At 45.7% G+C, this 23,687-nt stretch overlaps 1 protein-coding gene across 1 annotated transcript; it reads right to left on the minus strand.

Annotated features, from left to right (window-relative positions):
- Positions 1-5,088: 5,088 nt before the first annotated feature.
- Positions 5,089-23,130, minus strand: CFDP1 (craniofacial development protein 1). Its single transcript, XM_083452970.1, has 7 exons — positions 22,998-23,130; positions 21,435-21,552; positions 20,387-20,618; positions 18,764-18,870; positions 13,765-13,866; positions 7,074-7,232; positions 5,089-5,816 (listed from the first exon to the last, which is right to left on the minus strand). The coding sequence occupies exons 1-7, from the start codon at positions 23,050-23,052 to the stop codon at positions 5,726-5,728; spliced, it is 864 nt and encodes a 287-aa protein (XP_083309096.1). The 5' UTR covers positions 23,053-23,130; the 3' UTR covers positions 5,089-5,725.
- Positions 23,131-23,687: the final 557 nt, after the last annotated feature.

A 23,687-nucleotide genomic window follows, 5' to 3' on the forward strand; every position in this document is an offset into this window, starting at 1 on the left:
TCCTATTTTTTTAGAGAAAGGTGCTCCAGGTGCTTGTCTTCCATCTCCAGGGTCCAGGTTCATAATTCACAAGATCTTGATTGGAGGGATGCTGTCAGTCCCTGACACCAGGGAAACAGCTCAGTGCAGCAAATGGGGAGCCTGTTGCCCTTCATATGTCGTTGGACTCCATCTCCCATCTCCCCCACCCACCCAACTTCCCTGCACAGCCTCAGTGCAGGCTGGGGAGACGGAGCCAGATGCAACGACGACTGAACAGGAGCCTGAACAGGAGGGTGTAGCCTTGTTGCCTGGAACCAAAGCAGTGCGCATTTGCAAACAGAGACCACATTTTCTACTAAAACAGGGATAGGCAAACTCGGCCCTCCAGATGTTTTGGGACTACAACTCCCATCATCCCTAGCTAACAGGACCAGTGGTCAGGGATAATGGGAATTGTAGTCTCAAAACATCTGGAGGGCCGAGTTTGCCTATACCTGTACTAAAAGCTTTAATGCTCAGATCAGTGTGATACAGAAGCCAAGGAGGATTCAAAAGGCACGGCAGGTGCTATGCTTGGCTAGACAATGGAAGACGTTGATCCAACAAGCCACACATCCCCCCATTATGGGAATGGGGCTGGCACAACTCACGTGTGGCAAACGGGACTGTTTGCAGAGCCAGCAAACGGGCACTCCTCCAGAAAGGTTGGGCCTGGCCTCTCTGTTTTTGCCTGCACTGCAGGGGATGGAGGATGCACTGATGACTCCTCTGGAGCCAACCAGGTAGACAGGGCAGCAGACTCCTCCTGCGGGGCTGAGCCTGGCAACTCTGGGGGCAGAGCTGGCACGACAAGCAGAGTATCCAAGTCAGAGACAGACTGTGGTTACTCCAGAGGAGGCTCAGGTGTCAGTCCTGGGTGAGTGGCAGGGAGACGTGACAGGCTGAGACCCTCCACCCCCACCCTCCACAAAAGGCCAAGACTGGCAGGGTATGCTCCATCCCACTGGGCCCCTCCGCGTGGTCATCCTTATGCAACTCCACCTCCTTGCCAGCTCCATCTGTTCATCCCTGCCACTCAAGACCATGACACCCCTTGCTTTTTACTGTTGCAGATTTGGACCCGGAAGTAAGGTATAGGCCTGTTTTTTCTTTACTTTTACAACACCACTTTGTAATCTGCTGTTTTACTTGAATAAGAAAATACTAAAAAAACAACAATACCCGTTGCACTGAATTGTTTAGCTATTTGAATAATGTTATTTTTATTTTTTGCTTGTGTCATTGTATGTTACTATTGTTTGAATTAAATTTTTACTGTAAACCTCCCTGCATGGATAGATTAAGAGTGGTGTAGAAAAGCTTAAATTTTAAAATGGAAAAAGGCTATTTCTTTTTTTAAAAAAACCCTCTGGGGTACTTAGTTGTGCAACCTGTTCCCTTGCATCGCTTAGTGCAGGCATAGGCAAACTCGGCCCTCCAGATGTTTTTTGGCCTACAACTCCCATGATCCCTAGCTAGCAGGACCAGTGGTCAGGGATAATGGGAATTGTAGTCCCAAAACATCTGGAGGGCTGAGTTTGCCTATGCCTGGCTTAGTAGCTTAAGTCTCCACTGCTGTCATCTTGCCCTGCAATCAACCAAATCCTAGAGGTAGTTTCTTTCCAAAGCTGGACTGAATCAGACCAGATTGATATTAGTTGGAAATGGTATCTTGGCATGGCTCATGTCACCTGTGGCCTTTCTCGGTTTTTCAGCCAGAGTGTGCTGACAGGCCTCATTCTATAAGCAGCATCGCTATTTGGGATGCTGGAAGCAATTTGCCTCCTGGGAAGGTAGCCCAGAGCAAAAGTAGCCAAGTCCTGTGATTTGCATTGCCAGGACTGTCAAACGGTTTCCAAGATTCCCCACATTTCTGGAGCGAGCTTAGAAAAACGAAGAGAGAAAAATGGAAGAAAACAGGGCTGGCAAGGCTTGAACTGATTAACTGCTTTGGTTAATCAACTGCAGCTTGAATCTCAAGATTAAAATATTTCCCCTGATTAACAGAGAGCAGCGACAACAAGCAGAGCCTCTCAGGAGTCAGGATTACGGAGGGGGCCCATCATTGTTCTGGCTCTCTCTTCTCCTTTTTCCTCCACCAAACGGGATGAAAAAGAACCTTTAAAGAAGGGATATCCTTCCCACTTTATTCAGCACGAGGAAATAGCTCATCTTTCAAGGTGAAACTGCTTATGGCAGTAAGAACCAAGGGCAGCTGTTAAAGCTGACGATGCTCTTGAAATCAATGGAGTGTATCTCATACACACACACACACACACACACACACAGTGTTTATGAACCAAGACGTCAGAAGCATTTCATAGTACAGAACAAACTCCATTAAAAACCTCTCTTGCCTCTGTCCCCAGCATATGAATTGTCCATATTTCTAACCCATGGGTAGGCAAACTAAGGCCTGGGGGCCGGATCTGGCCCAATCGCCTTCTAAATCCAGCCCGCAGATGGTCCAGGAATCAGCGTGTTTTTACATGAGTAGAATGTGTCATTTTTATTTAAAATGCAACTCTGGGTTATTTGTGGGGCATAGGAATTCGTTCATTTTTTCCCTTTCAAAATATAGTCCAGCCCCCACAAGGTCTGAGGGACAGTGGACTGGCTCCCTGCTGAAAAAGTTTGCTGACCCCTGTTCTCCCCTTGTCTGGGTCATACGGAACTGGGGCATGTGCAACACCAGGTAATAATACATGCATGATAAGGGAAGGTTCGAAATACAGTGGTACCTCGGGTTAAGTACTTAATTCGTTCCGGAGGTCTGTTCTTAACCTGAAACTGTTCTTAACCTGAAGCACCACTTTAGCTAATGGGGCCTCCTGCTGCCGCCGCGCTGCTGGAACACGATTTCTGTTCTCATCCTGAAGCAAAGTTCTTAACCTGAAGCACTATTTCTGGGTTAGCGGAGTCTGTATCCTGAAGTGTATGTAACCTGAAGCGTATGTAACCCGAGGTACCACTGTAGGGGTGTACACAGATATCTTCCTCTCCCCACATGGCAGCTGTTCTACACTTGAGCGCAGGGGGAAGTGTCATAACGATCAGCTGCACCAACTGAGACTCCCTTCTTGAAAAGTTCCTTGCATATCGCGAAGGAACTTCAGGGAGGTTTGGTGTACCTAGTTTGCCAAGTACTACCTTGTGCTAATTTTATTACACACAGGAAGGTTTGTTTCGCTGGAGCTGAGGGGGGCATTATAAAATATACCAACTTTCCTCCCCTGCCCCTGAAAAAATTAAATCACTGGATTGTGGAGCCTGGCTTGTTCCTCTCTCCCCTTTCCCTGGTGCATGGCAGGGTGCATATTGTGTCTGTGTCTCAGAATAGGTAACCATGCAATAAAACCACCGAGACAAAAATAACCATGTGGTGGTGGTGGGGAGCCCCACAACATTTTCGATGAGAATTAACATTAACATCATTCTCTGGCTTGCTTTTTGACGGCTCCCTGGGGCTGCATTGGCCGAGAAGATCTACAGAAACCGTTCCATTCCTCAACCACCAACGGCCTCCTCATGCCACTCCTTCCCCCTGTATCAGAGAAGGACAAGAGCCCTCCTTCTTGAAGGGGTGTGTGTGAGGATTTGTGACAAGCTGCTGGAAAAGCAGAGGCGCCCCCAAGCCAGGGCCAGCGTGGCAGCAGCTGCTGGAGAGCGCAAAAAGCATCCAGGGTTGGCTGGAAAGGAGGTCCTGCAAGCCAAGGGGGTGAAAGGAGTCTGCTCTGCTTTCTCCCAGGCAGAGGCCTGGAGGATTTTAAATAGCTGTCTGTGGCCTCAGACACTTTTCCACAAATGCACTCCTGATGCAACAGTTCAGGACGTAAAGAAAAACCCCTCAGTTAAGACAACTGTTAAACAAAACACCAACTAAAAAGGCATCAATTTGGATAAACATCCAGAAAGAGCTTGGACCAGGGGGAGGGGGGATTTTTAACATTCACCTTTTAAAAGCCTGAGAGAATAAATGAAAAATTTACCCGTTGCCTAAAATCAAGTAGAACTGAGGCCTATTGAGTCCTCTCTAACACTATTGATGCTATTGAGAAAATCTCCATTCAGCCACAAAGCTCACTCTCTGATCTTGGGCCAGTCACTATCTGTAAGCCTAACCTACCTCACAGGGGTGCTGTGGGGATAAAATAGAGCTGGGGGCAGGGAAGAGAGGGGGAAACTAATATCACTTTGGAGTTCCTTTGAAGAAATACAGGGTATAAATAAAAAAACCAGGATGCTGCCCCAAAGCACAAACCTGAAAGATGTTCTTGGATTGTGTGAAAGTTCAAATAGGAGGCAGTCCAGCAACTGTGCTGGTCCCTGATCATTTTAAGGCTTTAAAAGGTAGAAGTAAAAAATACCTTTGAACAACAGGAAGCAGAGATAGACAAAGGGGTACCGGAGCAGCACATCCCGACATCCAATGCCAGCAGGGCTGCAGAATTCTGTGCCAGTTGTGGCCCTGGAAGCCTTTTTATTTCCTTCAATGGTGCTACCAGATTACAGATAAAAAGTTTTGCCTCCAGTTTCTCTTGTAAAAAAAATAAGTTCCCCAAAGTTGTGAGACTATTACATTTCTCTCAGTTGGTCCGACTAGGACCAGTCCACTGCCCCACCCACATGAAAGGGGTTGATGGGTCAAATGCAAGGCAGGCTTGCACCTGCAGAATTGTACAATGCATCCAGAGTTCGCGGTGCTGCCTCCTTATCTCTTCCCGTTTCCTCTATTTATTGGTTATGTTCTCTACAAGAACATGGACTTTAGACCGACACACACACACGCACAGACAGAAGCCAGTTCCCAATGCTGATCAAACGTCCACCTGAGTTCCAGGTGGTCTCCAAGTGAATCCCCATAGGGCATTATGGGGAGAAAAAGCACCAAATGATGCACCAGGTCCTGCTCCTCGTGTTGAAGACAGATTACAGCTTTCCACATGCACATAGGATCAAGGTTGTGAGAACGGGTTTGGACTCTGTCCAAGCAGCCAGTCTTTGCTTTGATAAAAGGAGTTGTCTTAAGGTTCCCTGCCAATGGATGAAGAACGACACACCCGACAATAAAGTTTTAACACTTTATTCAAAGGAACAAAGGGATGCCGACTTTCCTCACATGCACGCTGCTGTTCCTCCGATGTTCGTGCAGAGCATGACAGAGGACTGGCTTTTTTAAAAAAAATCCTGGTGAAGGGTTTACGAAAAAACGAGAGCGGAGATCCCACAGGGAGAAGAGGAAGTCTCTTCAGAAAGTGGGTCAATGGGCCTAATGCAGACACAATGCATGAGTGCATTGTGTCCTTGGGAAGAAAAGCCCTCCAGCTGCACGGAGGCGCTCTGTGAGTCTGCAGCCCTTGGGAGACCCATGGAGCTGATGCCCCAGGGAAGTGGTGCCCAGGCAGCGGGCATGAGCAGGCTACTGCCACAGCATAAAGTTTGCTCTGCCCCTCCTAACCACCAGGAGCAGGGAGATCTGGAAAACCTCCACCGCAGCCGCTGACATGCGCCCAGCAGAACCACTCTGGTGTCTCCTGCACACAGCAGCCCTTTGGCAGGCAAATCACCTGCCACAGCGACCTCCATTCACCTATTCACTAGTGTGGTGAAAAAGAAAATCCATATAGGTCATAACTCTATGAGTTGCTGCCTTCTGAGGCTAGCCAGATCAGAGGCATGATTCGGACAGGGCTCTGCAGCAGTCTCAAGGTTTCATGTTGCTCAGGCGTATGTCCCGCTCATGCTCAAACTGCCGGTGGTCAACCCTCTCCAGAAACGCTTTCCTCTCCAAGTACCTGCAGGGAAGGAGGCAGAGGGTTAGCTCCAGAGACACCAAAACACAAGCCAGTCTGGCCTCCAGTTTGACGCCAGGAAATAAACTATGGAAAGACCCTGTTGCTGCTGCCCTTGCAGGGGCTTCACTGCCTCAAGTGCCACCTCGCTTTTGAAGCCCCAAGGAGTCATTGTTGCACAAGGCTCCTCTGGCAGATGGTGGGCACCGGTGCTTCCATGTCGCCAGTAAGTTCTTGCAGCCCGTTCCATGTGCAACATGTCTTGGGCAACAACTTTGCATATGGATTTAAGAGAGTGGGAAAGATTAAGAATCAGGCAGAGCTAAACTCCTTCACTTGACTTTCCTTCCCCAACAAAATAACCCAAATTGTCCAACTAATTGCACGCTATAAATAATTTCCAATAATGACACTGGAGACAAGCACGAATGAAATCAAGTGCATTTTTGTGGAACCTTCAGTTGTCCCTCATCAACCCCTTGCCATAACTCAGTGGGGCAGCACAAGGCCACCTATCTCTCCTCCCGCAAACACCCCAGGGCTCTCACATGGCCTGTCCTACATACTGCCAGGCACACAGATCAAAACCAAAGGGGCATTTCCTGTGGGGGCTGCCCTACATAACACCATAATGAGAAGCAGCTGAAGAATCTCTCTCTCTCTCTCTCTCTCTCTCTCTCTCTCTGTGTGTGTGTGTGTGTGTGTGTGTGTAGATCCTCCTCATCTCTTGCAAAACCAGGCCAGGCCAGAACAAGAGTGTTCTGGTTTCACAAAGCTGGAGCTCACTGCAGATACACTGGTGGTGAATGGAGGTGAGATGTGTGTGGAGTACACTGGGGTGCCCCAAGTTTTATTGGGATCTATTATTGGTACATTCCTGGGCGATCTGCATTAGCTCAGCAAGGGTTTCTAATTCCCAATTTAACTGCATTATCGGTCTCTCTGTTCCAGTCCTATAAAATATAACTATTTGTTGATGCTGTCCTGGTCTTTGCGTTGTTCCACTGGCCAGTTTCCAGGCTCTGCCTGGTGGACCTTAAACTTCCAGCAAAAACACACAGTCAATACAAGCTTAAAAACTGCCCACCCCTGATGTCACAGGGGCAGGCAGTGCCAGACCAAAGGGACAGCTGGGAATCTGCTCCCTGCTTGAAGTGTTTACCTAAAGCTTCAAGGTTTGTGGAAAGAACCACAAATGTCAAAACCCTGGAAAAGATATACTGCTGCTGCTATGCCTGCTGGAGGATGCTGCCCTCTTACCCATCTTTCCCTCGGTTGTGGATGGCCAGCTCCTCCCCGATGCCCTCCTCTTCTTTGAAGGTCTCCCAGTCTAGCTTGGATTTCTCCAGGGTGCTGAGTTTCTGCTTTTTGGTGCCTATCTTCCCCAGGAGGCTGTTCATGCCACTCGGCCGCTTCACTCTGGCAGAGACAAGAAGGCAGGTTACAAGGGAGGTTCAAGGAAATCCCAGCAAAACAAGGCGGACAAGCCCAGGTGGGGGATGCAGAGCTCCTCCAGAGTCCAGCAACTTGACAGCTCTTCCCCTTGCAGGTGAAAATTCCTACAGGTGGGCCCAAGCCGTCATTGTCTGCATCAGCTCAGCAGTTTAGGGAATGAGCTGTGGTTCAACTCTCTTTTCTGCCACCAATGCACACTCTACCAGTCTTCACAACCTGGTATCCTCTGGAGGTTTTGAACCACACCTCCCATCAGAGCTGCCGGCAGGGGCTGATGGGAGTCATAGCCTAAGACATGAAGAGTGAATCAGGCTGGTGACTTCCCAATATGGGGATATAATACCAGTCTACTTAAAGGGCTGTCATTAAGGATTATGGGAGAATATATGTAAAACCATCTGAACATGCTAAAGTACACTGTAAAGTCTTAAGTATTATGTTCACTACTTCTAAGTCCCTTGGAGAAGAGAAAGATGGCTGAAGGCATCGGCACAGCATCTCTTGAGAACCTAACACTTGATGAATGCATCCAGACAATTATACACTGGACTTGTTCAGGTCATAGAGCCTGAAGTCCTCCTCTCAGTTACAGCATTAGGAAACCCCAGTGTACGTCAGAGTACATGTCAGGTCACTGGAGTCTCCAGCCCAGTGCTACCTGCAGCTCTACTCAACCGCAGCTCCCCAGGGTCTTATCTATTCAGGTTTTTAGGCCCCAAGTGTATGGGGATGTATGATAGGTGAGAGCACCCTTTAATCCATGAGCTTGGGAAGGCCTTCCCCAGGCCCTCCTAGGTTGCTACTCTGGTGTCTTATATTGATTGTTTGTGGATTTCTTTACAGCATTTTACTGTACTCTACTGTATAGTCTGTTATTTTCAATTTGCTGCTCATAGCTTTGGGGGCCTTTGGGCCAAAAAACAGTACATAAAATGTAGCCACAACCACCACCCCACAAACAAGGCTCCCATTTGCCTCCTTTTACAAATGGAGCACAGAGAGAAGAATAATCCATAGCACAAAGAAGGCTTCACCATCCAAAAGCCCATTTAGCTCTTGAACCAAATTGCCTCCCATGGTCCATTGTGATAAAACTATTGCCACATATATGCACTTATGATAACAATGTCAAAAGTCTGCCTGCAGCTAACAAAACATTTTACTTTTTCCTCTCCAACTTTCCACAAGGAAGTGAGTTACGGGGTTATTAAGTGCCCACAGGTGCACAGTCAGCTTGCCTTGCCAACACACAACTTTGGAGTGCCGTGGGAAGGCTTTACCAAAAATGCAGAATGTCTGAACACTGATTATTGGGCCTCCCTTTCCTTTGCTCCGAGCACCACCAAAGCAGAATCCTCCACTGCTTCTCAAATGTCACTGGAGTTTCTGAAGCCAGTTCTTTGGACAGCAGAAGTCTCCTAATGAATGAGGCCCAGTCTTGGAAAAGAGTCTAAATCACAGCCATCTGCCCAGTGGGAAATTCTAGCCCTTAAGTAACGAAACAGCATGGCCCTCCAACTCCCAGGGTGTGCAGGAAACGCCACGCGGCCTTAATGGGGCCTCTGCAGATCCGTCACTGCAGACGTGGAAACGGCATTGCAAACTCCCATGAACCCCGTCAGCAGAGTCTCTAGCTTGCAGTTTATTTGCATTCCTGGGATAACTTCCTTTCTGCCAATCAGGGGCCATTCTGAGAAGTCAGAGCGGAAACGACTTGCATTCTAAGGCCAAGGGGAAAGAACCATGGACGGGTAAGGCCAGCATTCAGGATATTTTACTGGAAAACAATGAGTCAGAGGAAAACATTTTCCAGCCCTTTTGTTTTCAAGATTCTGTCCAAATTCAGGGCCGCAAGGTGTACAACAACACACTCTCACTCTTTCTGCCCTCTTTGCTGCCTGTGTAGCTAGTGCAAAATTTGAACACAATCCAGGCTCATGCCTCTGTTCAGTTCAACAGCCAGGGTAAATGCTTGCTTGTAACAAGGGTGGCTAACCTGTGGCCTTTCAGGTGTGGGCAGAGTCAGCCCTAGTCAGATGGCAGGGATGATGATGGGAGAAGGAGTCCAGAAATATAAGAAAGGCCATAGGTTAGCCACCCCTAGTTTGTAACGTTTTCAATTTCACCACTTCTCCCAGCTCCTCAGATCAGCACCCCTGGCTCTCCCCATTTTCTTTATTATCCTCAGCACAATCCTGCGTGATTAGGTGTGCTGAGAAAAGGTATGAGAAGCCCGAGGACAGCCAGTCTCCCAGAAAGAGGTCTCTGGCACTTGCGAGATGGGAAACGTGCCCTGCCTGGAAAACAAGCCCAATGAGTGACCTGCCCAAGGTAACACGAGAAGCCCTTTCTCATGAGCAGCCCAGCGACTATCATCAGGATCTCACTCTCATCCTCTGCCAAACAGCTGCTGTTTAAGACCATGGCTAGTCATTGGACTTTCACAGCTGAGATAATAAGTTTAGAACTCAACATCTGAAGGGCCTGGTTGCTGAAAGAGGACACTTTTCTGGTCTAGCGTACAGCACAGGGCTCCAGCTTTTACTGAGACTGGCTGGTTCCCGAATCCAAGTCCCTTGTCGCTCTCCCTGCACCCCCCAAAAAAAGTTCTCAACCAAGCCAGCGTTGCTCTTTTCAAAGTGCACCGCTGTGCTTCAGGGCAAAACGCCTGCCGTTACAGGAGCCATATTTTGTTCCAAGGCACATTTTTCAGAGCCGCTCCAAGCTCCCCTTTTGGCTGGTGCCTGCAGAATTGGTGCTCTGCAGCTGTGCTCCCTCCCAGCCTCCACAAAGCACAGAGCAGCTAAATGAAGGACAGATGCTCCCTGCCTGGCCCCTCCCCCTCCCGGCCTGGCCCAATCAGCTCCCTCCTAACGGCTACGCCTTGCCTGGGTCTGGCGTGGAATCGACACGCAGCATCACAGCAGAAGGGTCTAAATCCCTGGGATTGCAGGGAGAGTGGGGGGGTGCTAATCCAGAGAAAGAGCACTGCTTCCACCAAAAACAGCAGAAAGAAGCATCCATGTCTCAAACCACAGGAAATGGCTTCCACAGCTGGCTGCTGGCCTGCGCAGCCAAAATAAGATTTGCTCAGGAACAGGGGTGTGCTTCCAGCCATATCCCTTCCAAAAGAAGGGGAGCAAATGGGACTAAGCAGCGCCACGCACACAGGAGCTAAGTGTTGGCCCAGAAGTCTAGCATTCAGGCTTTTGGTTGAGACTCCAGGTCTCCACTCCATTTAATGGTTTCTAGCTGCTAGCAGACAGTGTTTTGAAAGGGCTGCAGTCTTCTCAGTAAGAGGCCTCCTCTTGACGTGAGCTCTCAGGGTGATTCAGCAGGCTAATAGGAACTACAACACAGCACACAGAGAGCAAAGAAGAAGGTGATTTGTCTGGAAAGCAGCCTACTCAAACTGGCTGTGGGACTTTTGGAGCAGCTGGCCTCTGAAAAGCTGTTAGAGCTCTTGGAGGGACATGCAGAAGAATGAGGCCCCTTCTAGCCTGACAAAGAGTTTTCTAATTGCTATTAAATCTGTAGACGAAATGACATCACCTGGACAGTAACTGATTTCATGGCTCAGAGTGGTTCTGCGCCCCCTGGTGGCTGTGATCCATTAAAAAAATATCTATCCACACCAAAAACCTGAAGTTTCCCGCTCCACGGGTGCTGAAGTGGACTCTCTTGCAAACAAACAGGGACCACACTATGATCTCACCACATGCCTTAGTGCCAAAAGATAATATTTCAAATTGCTCCAAAATTAAGTCTATAAACATGATGATATCCCTGTGACAGAAGGTTTTGGGGCAGACACCTCCAGGGATGATGGAAGCTGCAGCCCAGCCACAGATTCTGCACCTCTTTTCTACTGCCCCCCTGCCACCAGGAAAGAAAGCAGCAGTTCAGCAGAATTAACACAGGCATTGAAAGTGGATGTTGACAGCAGGAAATGTGGCCATCTTTTCATGGAGCCAGACGCAGCCCAGCCCCTGAAGGATACAATCCCAGCCCAGGCTGTTTCCTGAAGAGCTTTCTGCTCTGAGACAGACGGCAGCATCAGCATATATACAGGAGAAAACAAGAGGCTCCTCCAGCTACAGCAGAAGGCTTCGATTACCCCATGACCTCCTTAGGTGATCCAATATAACTCTTGGAGTGGTTCCTGAATTCTCAGCACAAAGCAGGGTGAAGACCAAAAGAGACACATAAACCAAAGCTTCAAGGGAGCTCCTGGAAGCAAAGATGCATGTCTTTACCTCTCAAATGCTAGAAAGGAATGCATCTGATGCACTGATTCAACTTATGTAAGACTGACCCTTCAATCCAGTCCATGCTTAAGGAAAAGGGAGCTGCCCAACTTGCTTTAATGTTGAATTTCACCTGCTGACAATTCACAGCAACCTGGGAGGTGACAAGAGGCCACAGAGGTCACAAACTCAGGGCTGTCATTTTGGAAAACACCAAGATGAGAGTGAGAGACCAAGGCTGCTATTAACAGCAAGCAACTCTATAATAAGCCCAAACAGAAAGGCCAGGCTCTAACAATATTGCTACCGGAGCTGTTTTCTCTGCTGTGATTAGCACACTGAATTTGGGTTACAAAAGCAGGGAAATCTAGATTGAAAATGGAATCTTTGTTCCCAAAGTGGAGTCACTGTGCGCTGGCTAATGCAGCTTGAATGGTGGGAACAATCAGACCTGCCAGGATTACAGCATGGCAGGGAGGGGGGGCAGGTGGAACTTTCCCAACCCACAACCAAACTCCTTCATCTTAAAACCCAACATCTGAGAATATTTCATTTAACTATTAGCAAGGAATCCTTCGCACTGTGTAGCAGCAGGTCCACAGTGCAGGTGTGATTCAACTATTACGCAGCAATGGAACTGAAGAGCTATCAGCTCCATCAAGACCCCTGCCTGGAGTTATGTGCAGGCTTTAGCAGGACAGGAATTTGGCGCCCAGATGCCTGCATCCATAAACCAAACATTACATGGCTTTCAGTTGTTCTATATGTATTGTTAATATTTGCGTTGCAAAAACCACCCTGGGATCTTAAGTGATGGAAGGCTGGTTTAGAAATGGGGTAAATGCTCATTGATATGGGAGTCCAGTGGCATGCAATTCTCAAATCTGCTCTTTACAGGTTGTTCTAAGTTAAGTTGATTGTTTGATGTCAACTGGCCTTATTACAGCACAAGCTTAAGCTTCTCTACTCAGAAGTAGAGTTGTGCTTGGAATACAGCCGAAGTCCAGTGATCCCAAAGGGTCTGCTCAGAGTAAAACTTATAACCTTAGGTGTCAAACACTGTCTTCAGTCTTGGGGTCAATGCATAACTTTATAACACTTATTTTACAACTGTTTTATGGTTGAGAATGTTTATACTGAATGGCATATTGTGTTATTAAATAAATTATTACATTTCTGCTTCAACCTGCAAATGACATTGCTTTAATGGCATGCCCACTTTATTGGGGGGGGGGGGAGTTGAGCATCCCATCTTGCCTATCATCCAGCTTGAAGGAGAGTTCTGCAGAATTCAAAAGTTTGCTCAACATTCTACCATTTAAAATATTTTTATATCACCCTTCATCCCTGCAGCTATCATGGTTGATATACAGAGAGCACGACCAGCTAATCATGCCAAAACAAAATACAGCAATACACACAAACCCAGAACAATGAGAGTACATTTCAAAATAATTAAAACAATAGAGAACTTGAAGACATTTAGAGTGATTTGGGTTGGTCCTAATAAAATTGTCCTACTGTGGATTTTATACTTCCCACCACCACAATGGAATAATATGGCTATTTATGCTTTTTGTATGTCTGGTTTTACCATCACAACTTCTTGCCAAGTACTCTCACCCCATTTGTATGGTTACTGTTTATTAAGACCAGGAAGCACTTTCTGCAACGGCCTCAAATTGTCAAGCTTGCAACTTCAGCTTGAAAGACAGAATACAGGAGAGAAGGGCAGAAACAATGCACTTCAGCTCAAGAGGGAAGTAGCCAGAATATTGTGTGCAGCCATAGAACCTCTTCAGGGGCCACTTGTCCTCTCAAGGAGAATGGCAGCAGACCTCAGGTTCTTTCATGGATGAGAGCTCACTGTGACTCGCATGTGAACCCTCCTTCCTCCCTGGCAAGAATGATCTAGTTCAGGGCTTCCCAAACTTGGGTCTCCAGCTGTTTTTAGACTCTCATCACCCCTAGCTAGCAGGACCAGTAGTCAGGGATGATGAGAATTGTAGTCCCAAAACAGCTACAGACCCAACTTCGGGAAACCCTGCCTAGATCATTCATTCATTTACTTCCTCCGAGGGTCACTGGAGCAAGGGAAAGTCTCACAACTAGAATCCAAGCAACTCATTGATGAGTACAGAGGTCCCAAGATCCTGCCGACACCAAAGATGCAAGCATTACAATCTCCCAGCAGAATTCTAATGTCCACAGAAGCTTTGGAACTGTAGGACCAGGTGGCTAGGGCTTACCCAGAAACAGTAGGCGAGGATGCTGGGACGACAGTCTTCTGCTCTTGCTGCTTCAGAAAGAACCGGGCTTCTTCAGACGTAGCATCAACTTCCTTTGTGACCCTGCCACAAGGAGAGGGAAGAATACCAAAGCCATATGTTAAAGCTGGAACACGTGTGCAGAGCAGAAACTATAGAGGCAGCTGGTGGTCATAAAGTTGTGAGAGGCGGTGTGGTGTTGCAATGATTACAGAGACCTGGGTTCAAGTTCTTGGTATGCCATGAAGTTTACTGGGTGATTCTTCTCAGCAGCTCTGCTTTGAAGATGCAAAGCCCTCTTAAAACATTTCTTCTCAGCTAAGCAACAGACCACCACCAAGCATCAAACTTCTAGAGGCATACTGGAAAAGACCCTAGGAATGAAAGAATTATCCTGCTGAATAAGACAAAAGGCCTAGCACTTTCTTTTCAATAGTGGCAAGTCAGATGCCTCAAGGAGCTAATCTTTCCCACAAGCAGAGCACGACTGTGGTATCCACCCAGTTCATCCACAGCATCGGGGGGGCCGCTAGGGGCACCTTGGAAGATGGCGGATATTAACATCTATCCAGCCCGTACGAGGTAATTAGAGACTGATTTTTTTTTTATGGGGAGTAAATCAGTCTCCCTTCATCTCTCCAGGGGGGAGAGATGCAGTTCTCACCCGCTGTTGCCATAAATCACCCCCGAGTTCGGAAGGAGGGGATGAGGCACTGGGTGCACAACCCTTGGCGGGCCTTGGAACTCCTCCGAAGCTGCTTCCAGGTGCGTAACTAGTTGTGTTACTTAAAAGGAAAAAAATTGGTGAAAGATAACGCAAATGCTTCAAGAGAGGCAGGGTTTTTTTTATCTGCTAACAATTTTACCACCGAAATGAAGAAGACTGAGACCGAAGATTACATCAAAGTACTACAGACATGGTATGTGGAATGGAATGCGATGGAACTGAAAGGGAGGGGGAAATGACTTTTTATTTTTTTGCTCCATGTGATTAACTAATAACCCTCCCTCTTAGAAGATCCGTCACAGCAACTAATTGCAAATGGGACTAAAAATGAATTGTGTGGGAATAATATGAACTTAAAGGTTTTACTCTGTGAAGGATTTGGAAAGAAGAAGGGCTCTCTTTGTGATGCAGTTAGAATGGAGATGTAATACGAGACCTGTCTTGCAGGAGGTTTGGTCTTGGGGAGGGCGAGCCGAAGATTTATTATTTTCGAGGAGGTTGCGATCTGGAAGGGGCAGCCCTCCTGGAAAAAGACTAATTTACGATGCAACAGGTCGGGAAAGTTAAAGAGCGAGCTTTTAGACTGTATTTCATCGGAACGACAAAATGGCGATTGCTTGCTCGAGCGGAAATGCCTGGACTATTGGATGAGAGTGATTTCCGAGAGAGCAGTATAAAGCCCACACAGAAACACAAATAAGACTGTTTTTTTCAACCCACTTGCGGAGCAACTCAGAGGTGAATGAAAAGGAAAATGAGTAACGACAAGGATTAAGAAGAGGGGACTGAAAATATCATTCTTCAGATGAAAGCAGCACAAATATTCGAGGATTGGACTCCTGCCGATCAAGAAGCATGGGTACCCCCCACAAAAATTTATAATTTGAAAAACAATTGGATTACATTATATGTATTGTTATAATTTGGATTAATTGGTTTGATGTGTTTAATTTGGTAATATGAAACTTAATAAAAAAAAATTTTTTAAAAAAAAAGTTCATCCACAGCATCTGGTTACTGGCCAGTGAACATACCAACGTTAGCTGTCTCAGCTAACAGACTAATTCATATGCAGCTTTTTCATATTAATTCCAAAAGTCGTTCATAAATTTAATTCCTACCAAGAAAATGTCCAGGAAAAAATACAAGCCAAATAATCCATCCTCAGATATGCTATCTAACCCATTTTTATGCAGTCATTTTTTCCTTCATCCATGACAGTGTAGTTTCTTCCGTTCAAAATCTATTGCTTTGGCATCCTCAACAGACACCATCTTCAAAAAGTTTGGAGGAGAATCTACAATATCCCTAGAACGATGGTTTTTGTGGCGTTGCTGAAGTGATCATCTACTTAGGAAGTTCTGTTCAACATTTAACCGAAATCTACCTTCCTGTTATTTAAACCTGTTACTTCCTGGAGTATCCTCAGTGGACCTGGCGAACAATGATTCCCTTCCTTCCTAAACACATGAAGTGTCAACATACTCCCTCCCTGTGGCCTCTTCATTAGGGTAAACATGAACAGTTCCTTCAAGTTTCTTCCAAATATAATGTGCTTTCAAGGTATCTTATCTTCTTCAGAATATTCTTCAGTCTGTCAATATCTTTCTTGAATTACAGGCTCAGGTAATCTATGCGTAATGCAAGTCTCATCAGTAACAATACTACTTGCCAAGCCCTGGAACAATGTGTCTTAAGAAAACTGAGATGCCATTTGCCCTTTAAACCATACCACCAGGCTACTGATTCACACTGAACTGGCTATTTGCTAAAGCCTCCCCCAAGTACTCCCCATCTAGCCAACCCCTCCACAGGTAACCAATGTGCAATAAGGATCCCAACAAAACCCTACAAGCAATACCAAGTCCTGACTGCTCATTTATAAGGTCACTGACAATTAAATGGCATCTGTTTCCAGTTCCAATTTATTACATTTACTGTGTCTAACGGAGTAATTGTTACAGCAAATATAAATTAAGATCAGTTGGGAACTGTATTAATTCTTTTTGGGACTGACGATAGAGGTCTTGGAGAATGGCCAAGGTTTGGATAAAAATCCAATCAGCACTGGTATGCTAAGAGTTGCAGGTTTCATTTGGTTTTTGACTGTTCATAAATGGAATATGTAGTAACTATAGGGTATATTTGCAGAGTTCTGGTTTGCAACAGTAGGAACACTCTTATTTATAAACTGCAACTTGGCAGCATCCCTGATAGGAGTCCAACCCGGAAAGATTTTTTCCCATGGAATCAGGACAAAACATATAAACTAGATAAAGACTAGTCAAAATGGACAATTACCAGTACATGCAGGCCCTGCTATTGGAACACATGTTATTCAAAATCTCAGTTAACCAATCACCAAGAATTATACCCTAATGGCTAGTTCAGATATCCAGACAGCGGGAGTTTGCTCACTTCCATACTTGTTTGTGTTTTGCTGGTCATGGGCAACCATTTTGGGCAGAAAGCACTGAGGGAGGGAGAGATCAGATTAATCAGTTTTCCCTTTGTTTGGCTTTTGCAGATTGGCAGCAGCCGCTTCAGGCACAAACCATGGGGGGAGGAAGGGAAGAGACAACAGATAAAGCACACATTAGAAATGTTTCCATAGGAAGTAATGGAAATCACCAGCTTCTTATGCAAATGCTCGCATAAGGAACGATTTTCCTATGAACCTATTGTGTTCAGAAAGCTGGACCTGAGTGTTCCCTGTCATATGGTTATTTTATGTCTGTATGGTGCAATGCTGAGAAGAAACATCAGAGGAGACCTACTGCCTTTAAAACCTGCTTTTTCCCATCAACAGAATGAAGCAGAATGCTGGACTGGATGAGCCCTTGGTTTGATCCGGAAAATTCTTCTGCTCCTTTCTCTAATGAGATACGAAAGTCTCTGGCATTTTCCAGGCAGGCTTAAGCAAAGGGTGATGTACTTTGGAACCTCCATAATTTCTCATGTCAGAGCAGACATCTAGAATATTGGCTGTTGATGAGACTGTCTCGTTGCTTTCAGATTTTCTTTCTGGTCATTAATTACAGTCGATGGCCTGATAGATTAATTCCTAAGCAAAAGAACTGGTTCAGTTACTGCACACTCTTTCAATTTACATCAGTGCAGGGGCTTATAACACATTTGATGCTATCTGTGTCAGGATGAGAAATTATTGTTCGCTTTTGCTGAGAAGAGTTTTCTCTTTAGATCTTTCAGTGGTTAATGTGAGGAGGGGTGTGTGTCTAGACCACTTTTATATCAATGCAGGGAAAAGTCCAGACAAGCAATGGGAAATTTGAAGCATGAAACAGAAGCAAGGTTCTGTTGTTGTGCAGCAGCTCCCGTTGACAAGGCAGAGTTAATTTTTATCCAGTTCCTGGCCCTGGGTCAATGTTATATCACTAGGTAATTGTTGTGGGCCTGAATATATGAAGACTTGTCTCCTCTTATATGAACTTGCCAACATACTCTAGTCCATGGGCAGGCAAACTAAGGCCCGGGGGCCGGATCTGGCCCAATCGCCTTCTAAATCCGGCTGACGGATGGTCCGGGAATCTGTGTTTTTACACGAGTAGAATGTGTCTTTTTATTTAAAATGCATCTCTGGGTTATTTGTGGGGCCTGCCTGGTGTTTTTACATGAGTAGAATGTGTGCTTTTATTTAAAATGCATCTCTGGGTTATTTGTGGGGCATAGGAATTCGTTCATTTTTTTTTCTTTTAAAAATATAGTCGAGCCCCCCACAAGGTCTGAGGGACAGTGACTGGCCCCCAGCTGAGAAAGTTTGCTGACCCCAGCTCTAATCATTAGATGATTTAGAAATACAATGCAAGGCCACTTCTAACACACAATATCTGCATACAGGGGTCAAGAGCTTTTTGCCAGTGGTATCCCTACTGTGAAATTCTCTGCCCCCTCAGCCTTTCATAACCCATTGGAGACAGCACTGTTTAGCCTTGTGTTTGGAGGACATCTGGTGGTCCTGTCTTATCCACCCATTATGTTGCTTTGATGCCATTTGTTGTTTTGATGCCATTATTTGTTTTTGTTTTTATGTTCTATGAAACCTAAATCTTCATGAGAATGTTGCTAAGATGCTTTGGGGACCCTATAATGGGGAAAAAAGTAAGGATATGCATATTTTAATAAAATACTGTTGATATTTTTAGACACAGTTGAGGCAAACAGTTATATGCAATTGCACAAAAAGGACCAGGGATATGGCTCATTGTGGCTAGAAAGGCAAGAGGCCAAACTCACCTCACCTCTTCACCTGCAAAGTCAAAGACTTTGGTGATGGCAACTTTGCTCTTCTCAGATCCCTCCACCACCTCCTGAGGTTTGCATGAATTCTTCACTTCAGCTGGCTAACCAAAACATTATGAGAAACCACATTTGTCAAATGTCAGAGCCAGCCCAAATTCTCTTTCAAGTTCATTAAAGTTCAGATGTTCTAGATTTGCAATGCCATGCCCAATACCAACAGTAGCTTCTCTGCCATCAGCTTCCACTTCCATTCAAACTTCACTCCCATCTAATCTGGATTTTCGAATGACAATTCACTTCCCTGGTAATTCGAGCATGAAAACAACTGTCAGGTGTGGAGAGTCCTCATCTCCTTTCAGTAGCTTCACAGATAAGAATTAACAAGCGGTGGATAGATCTATAGTCCTTTTATTATAGCACCATGTTGTAAGCACAAATACACAGCTCTCCGCAAGGAGGGCAGTTGGCTAGCCTAATCCTCCTCCTGCCTTCTGCAACATTTTAGGCACCAACGGAAAGTTCCTCCTTCCCTCTGACTCCTTTGCTCTCTGAAACGTTTGGACCTCCAAGTCTGTGGTGAGGGGGTCCCCCTCACAAACTCTCAAGTGACGTCTCAGCTAGCTTCCCCCTCCCTTCTAGTTCTGTTGTCATTATCTTGTAACTGGGTAACTCCTCCCTAAGCTGTTCAGCTCTCTCTCTCTCTCTCTCTCTGTGTGTGTGTGCTTATGAACATGCTGTGGATGGGGTGGGGGGCACGATTCTTCCCCCTCTAGCTCTCCATTGGAGAGAAGCTGGTCTGCCATAGAATGCATTCCCCAGTCCTCCTCTTCAGGCCATTTCCTGACATCAACAAATCTCATGCCTAGATGTTATGGGTTCCTGCTTAAAGTCATGAAAAAGAACCAATTGCCTCTTCATCCCAAGATCTCAAACCTCAAATGAACTATCATTTGAAATTTAAAGACCTGATTGATATAATGTGATTTATGCAAGGGTACTCTGAAGACTTTTCCAAGTTGCAAATAATGGCATTCATGGCTCCACTTGTAAATTTCTTTCCAGGCAAAACTGGTGTTGATAAACCTTAACTACCTTCCTCCATCTCTCTCTCTCCTCCCATTTCTCACTGTAATCTCTACACAGTGGTACCTCGGTTTAAGAACAGCCCTGTTTATGAACTATTCGGTTTACGAACTCCGCAAAACCAGAAGTAGTGTCCCGGTTTGCGAACTTTACCTCAGCCTAAGAACAGAATCTGAATGGTGGAAGGGCACCGGCAGTGGGAGGCCTCATTAGGGAAAGCGCGCCTCGGTTTAAGAACGGTTTCGGTTTAAGAATGGACATCCAGAATGGATTAAGTTCATAAACCGAGATGCCACTGTAACATCATCAATCTGATCTACTTTCTTGGAACAGCAAACCAGGATAGTCAGAAAGAATCAACAACAAACACCCCTGATTGGACATTTGTGTGGAATCTCCCTTGCTCTGGATGTCTTTGATTAGTGATTGGTTGGAAACCCAAATATCTTGCAGACATGAATTATCAAAGGCAATATACTACCCCTATTGTGCCCTCTCCAAACAGCAATGCCTGAATGACACATGCCCTCTCACCTTGTCTTTCTGTGTGCAGCCAGACGCCTGAACTGCAGGAGATGCTTTTGGTTTCTGGCCCACATCACTGAGGAAACTGGCCCACAAAGCATCCTCTTTTTGTCTTTTATCACTTTCTTTCATATGTGGATTGCTTTCTGCTGACTCGCCATCCTCACTGTTGCTTTCATCATCCTTTGATGCCTCTCCTCCACCTGGTTCTAAGAAGAGGCCACATCCTTTCTTCCTTTTCCTAAGAATGAATATCACCAAACCATACTCACATTAGCAAATGATTTACATCCACTGCCTACATTACACTTTTGCGGAAGTGATCTTTCAAAAGCCCAGTAGTTGCAATGTGGAATCATGAGTTAAGACTGAAAGCTTGATAAATGACAGTATGTCAGTATCCCATGCACCACTGCAACCCCTACAATGAAAGAAAACAAGAATGGAGACACAAATGTGAAAAACTCAGTCAAGGTATAATTAGCCATTTTAATGGCTACTATCTCAGATAAAGAAGAAAACCTAGGCAGATATGAAAGAGAAAACTGGGGGAATTCTTAGCCAGCTCCTTGCTGAACCGGCTGAGAACTGTTGCTGAGCTGGCTGTGTTACTGATAGTTTCCCTCTTCCACTGTCATCACTCTCTAAGGATCCACCTATTCTGAAGGCATGATTCTTGACCTGAGCTATTTCTTCATAAGCAGAACCAAATACAGTGGTACCTCGCAAGACGAATGTCTCGGAAGACGAAAAACTCGCAAGACGAAAGAGTTTTTCGTTTTCTGAGTTGCTTCGCAAGACGGATTTCCCTATGGGCTTGCTTCACAAGACGAAACATCTTGCGCCTTTTTTTTAAAACCGCCAATGCATTCCTATGGGAAACCATCAATACACAGTGGTGCTTCGCAAGACGAAAAAACTCGCATAACGAAAAAACTCGCAGAACGAATTAATTTCGTCTTGCGAGGCACCACTGTATGTACATTCCTAGAGCCAGCCACAGGGTTCTTAATCTGCTCACTCACTTCCACTGACATCAAATGAAGCTGGTGCCTACCGACATGTGATCTCCTTGGAATTCTTCTTGCATTTTTCCCTGTGTGATGGCTTCTCCTCCTCCTCCTCCTCCTCTTCCTTAACCAATTCATTTACATCATCTTCACTGTATTCTTCACCTGTTATCAACACAGCTTTAGTTATCAAAACTAATCATTTCAACAGATTTTGTGCCTGCAGCAATAGTTAGGCTGGGATTGCATGTTATATGGGGAAAGGGTCCTATGGGATTGCAGTTGGGCAGTATTCTGCTCTACAGTGGTCTTTCTGGGCCACCCAACTCTTATCATTCAATATTCCACTCCTGCCCATGGTCTTGCATTCCTTTATGTCAACTTCAAAAAGAAACCATTCCTTATTATCTTAATGTAAAATCCTAGATATTCTTTTTCTAAATTAAAATTGGAGGTACACCGTACTCTTACACATCAAAAGGTTTATGTCTCACCCTTAGAGAAGCTACTGCCTGCATTTTTGTTGAGTGTGTTTGATTGGAATAAATCAAGTCCAGAGTAGGACTTCTAAGCCTTCAAATCAAACATGACCAAAATGATTGTGATTTTATTATTTATATTTATTAGCTGTCTTTTCAGAAAAACTAAACTCAAAGCAACCTAACAAAAATGAACTTCAAAAACATTTTTGTTATTAGCCTTATAGTGCGATGTCACTTTAATACTGTTACTAAAATAAAGGTAACGTTTTTTTAAAATGGTGAAAGCTCCCTGCAAGGAGAAAAACAGCACATCAGCAAGAAACACTTCTGTGGTCCTAGCTTTCTACTTACAAAGGGTTTTTCTCACTGGAAAACCAGTGTGGTAGTTAGTGTTGGACTAGCGAAAGCACATCAGAATGCAAGTAGATAAATAGGTATCGCTCCAGCGGGAAGGTAAACGGCGTTTCCGTGAGCTGCTCTGGTTCGCCAGAAGCGGCTTAGTCATGCTGGCCACATGACCCGCAAGCTGTACACCGGCTCCCTCGGCCAGTAAAGCGAGATGAGTGCCGCAACCTCAGAGTTGGCCACAACTGGACCTAATGGTCAGGGGTCCCTTTACCTTTTAGGACCTGATAGATCAGGATTCAAATCCTCGCTTGACCATGAGGCTCACAAGTGGCGACCTTGTGTCAGTCACTGCCTCTCAGGCTAAACTACTTCGCAGGGTTGTTGTGGGGATTAAATGAGGAGGGAGAAAATATCACCACCCTGAGCTCCTTGGAGAAAAAGGTGGGATATAAAGGCAATAAAATAATAACAACAAATAAAAATAAAATAAAAACGACAACAATAAGAGAGCACTGAAAGTTTGATTTCTCTCCTCCATTTGTAGCCTGAAGTGGTTCAGCCCATTCCACCCCCTTCAAACTCCGTCCACCTCATTCAATAGCTCAACTTGCTGAGCCGGGGCTGCTGTCACGTGATGAACACAACGTGTAGCCCGGATGTAAGAGGCGTTCTGCGCGTAGGAACCCCAGTCCGAAGCCCTCCCAGGCATTCTCTTTTTGGGGGGAGGGACCGAGTACCCGGGCCCGGTCCTCTCCTGAGCGCGGGGACCGGGCCGCCCACCTGAGGGTAGGTAATCTTCATCCTCCTCCGACGAATATTCCTCCGAGTCCGACATGGCTCTTCGGCGAAGCTGAAGCGCTCCCTCAGTAAAGGGCAGGAAGTACTTCTGCCACCATAGAGCACATCCGGTTTCCTGAGCAAGAGTGCCTCACTATATGAACCCTAGAGATAAAGAAGGGTAGAGTGACACAACGCTTAGATTCTATTTTTTTAATCGCGGCTTGTGAAAAAGTTGAGGCTCCCTAAAAGGCTGTGAGTGAAGTGCGATCGTACTGTTGTCAGTGGGTGACGATGACAGGGCCCTTCCCTCGGCCTTGCTGCGCTATTAAATCCCATGGAGAAGAAGAAACGGACGCAGCTAGTGGTCATGGCTCTATACTTATTTTTAATAAACTCAGTAATCCACGACGCAGTCTGAGGCTACAACGGGCTTCTCCCACTGAGGCAGCTTCTACTTCTATTTCCTTTTTTCATTTACGACTTATATTCACCCCACTGCCCCTCCTTCTCTTTACGCTAACGAGATATGCTAGGCCCGGGACGAAGCGGCCTAGCCTGCCTGAATGTAGAGTCGAGCTCAGGCGTCGACAAGTCAACAAATTTATTCATGTATTATTATTAAAACCTGGACCCTATATTCATTTTAAATTTATTAAAATAGTTGTATGCCGCTGTGTCATAAAAAAATAC

This window comes from Podarcis tiliguerta (assembly GCF_965153285.1).
Source record: "Podarcis tiliguerta genome assembly, chromosome: 8".
In the NCBI taxonomy this organism is placed as follows: Eukaryota; Metazoa; Chordata; class Lepidosauria; order Squamata; family Lacertidae; genus Podarcis; species Podarcis tiliguerta.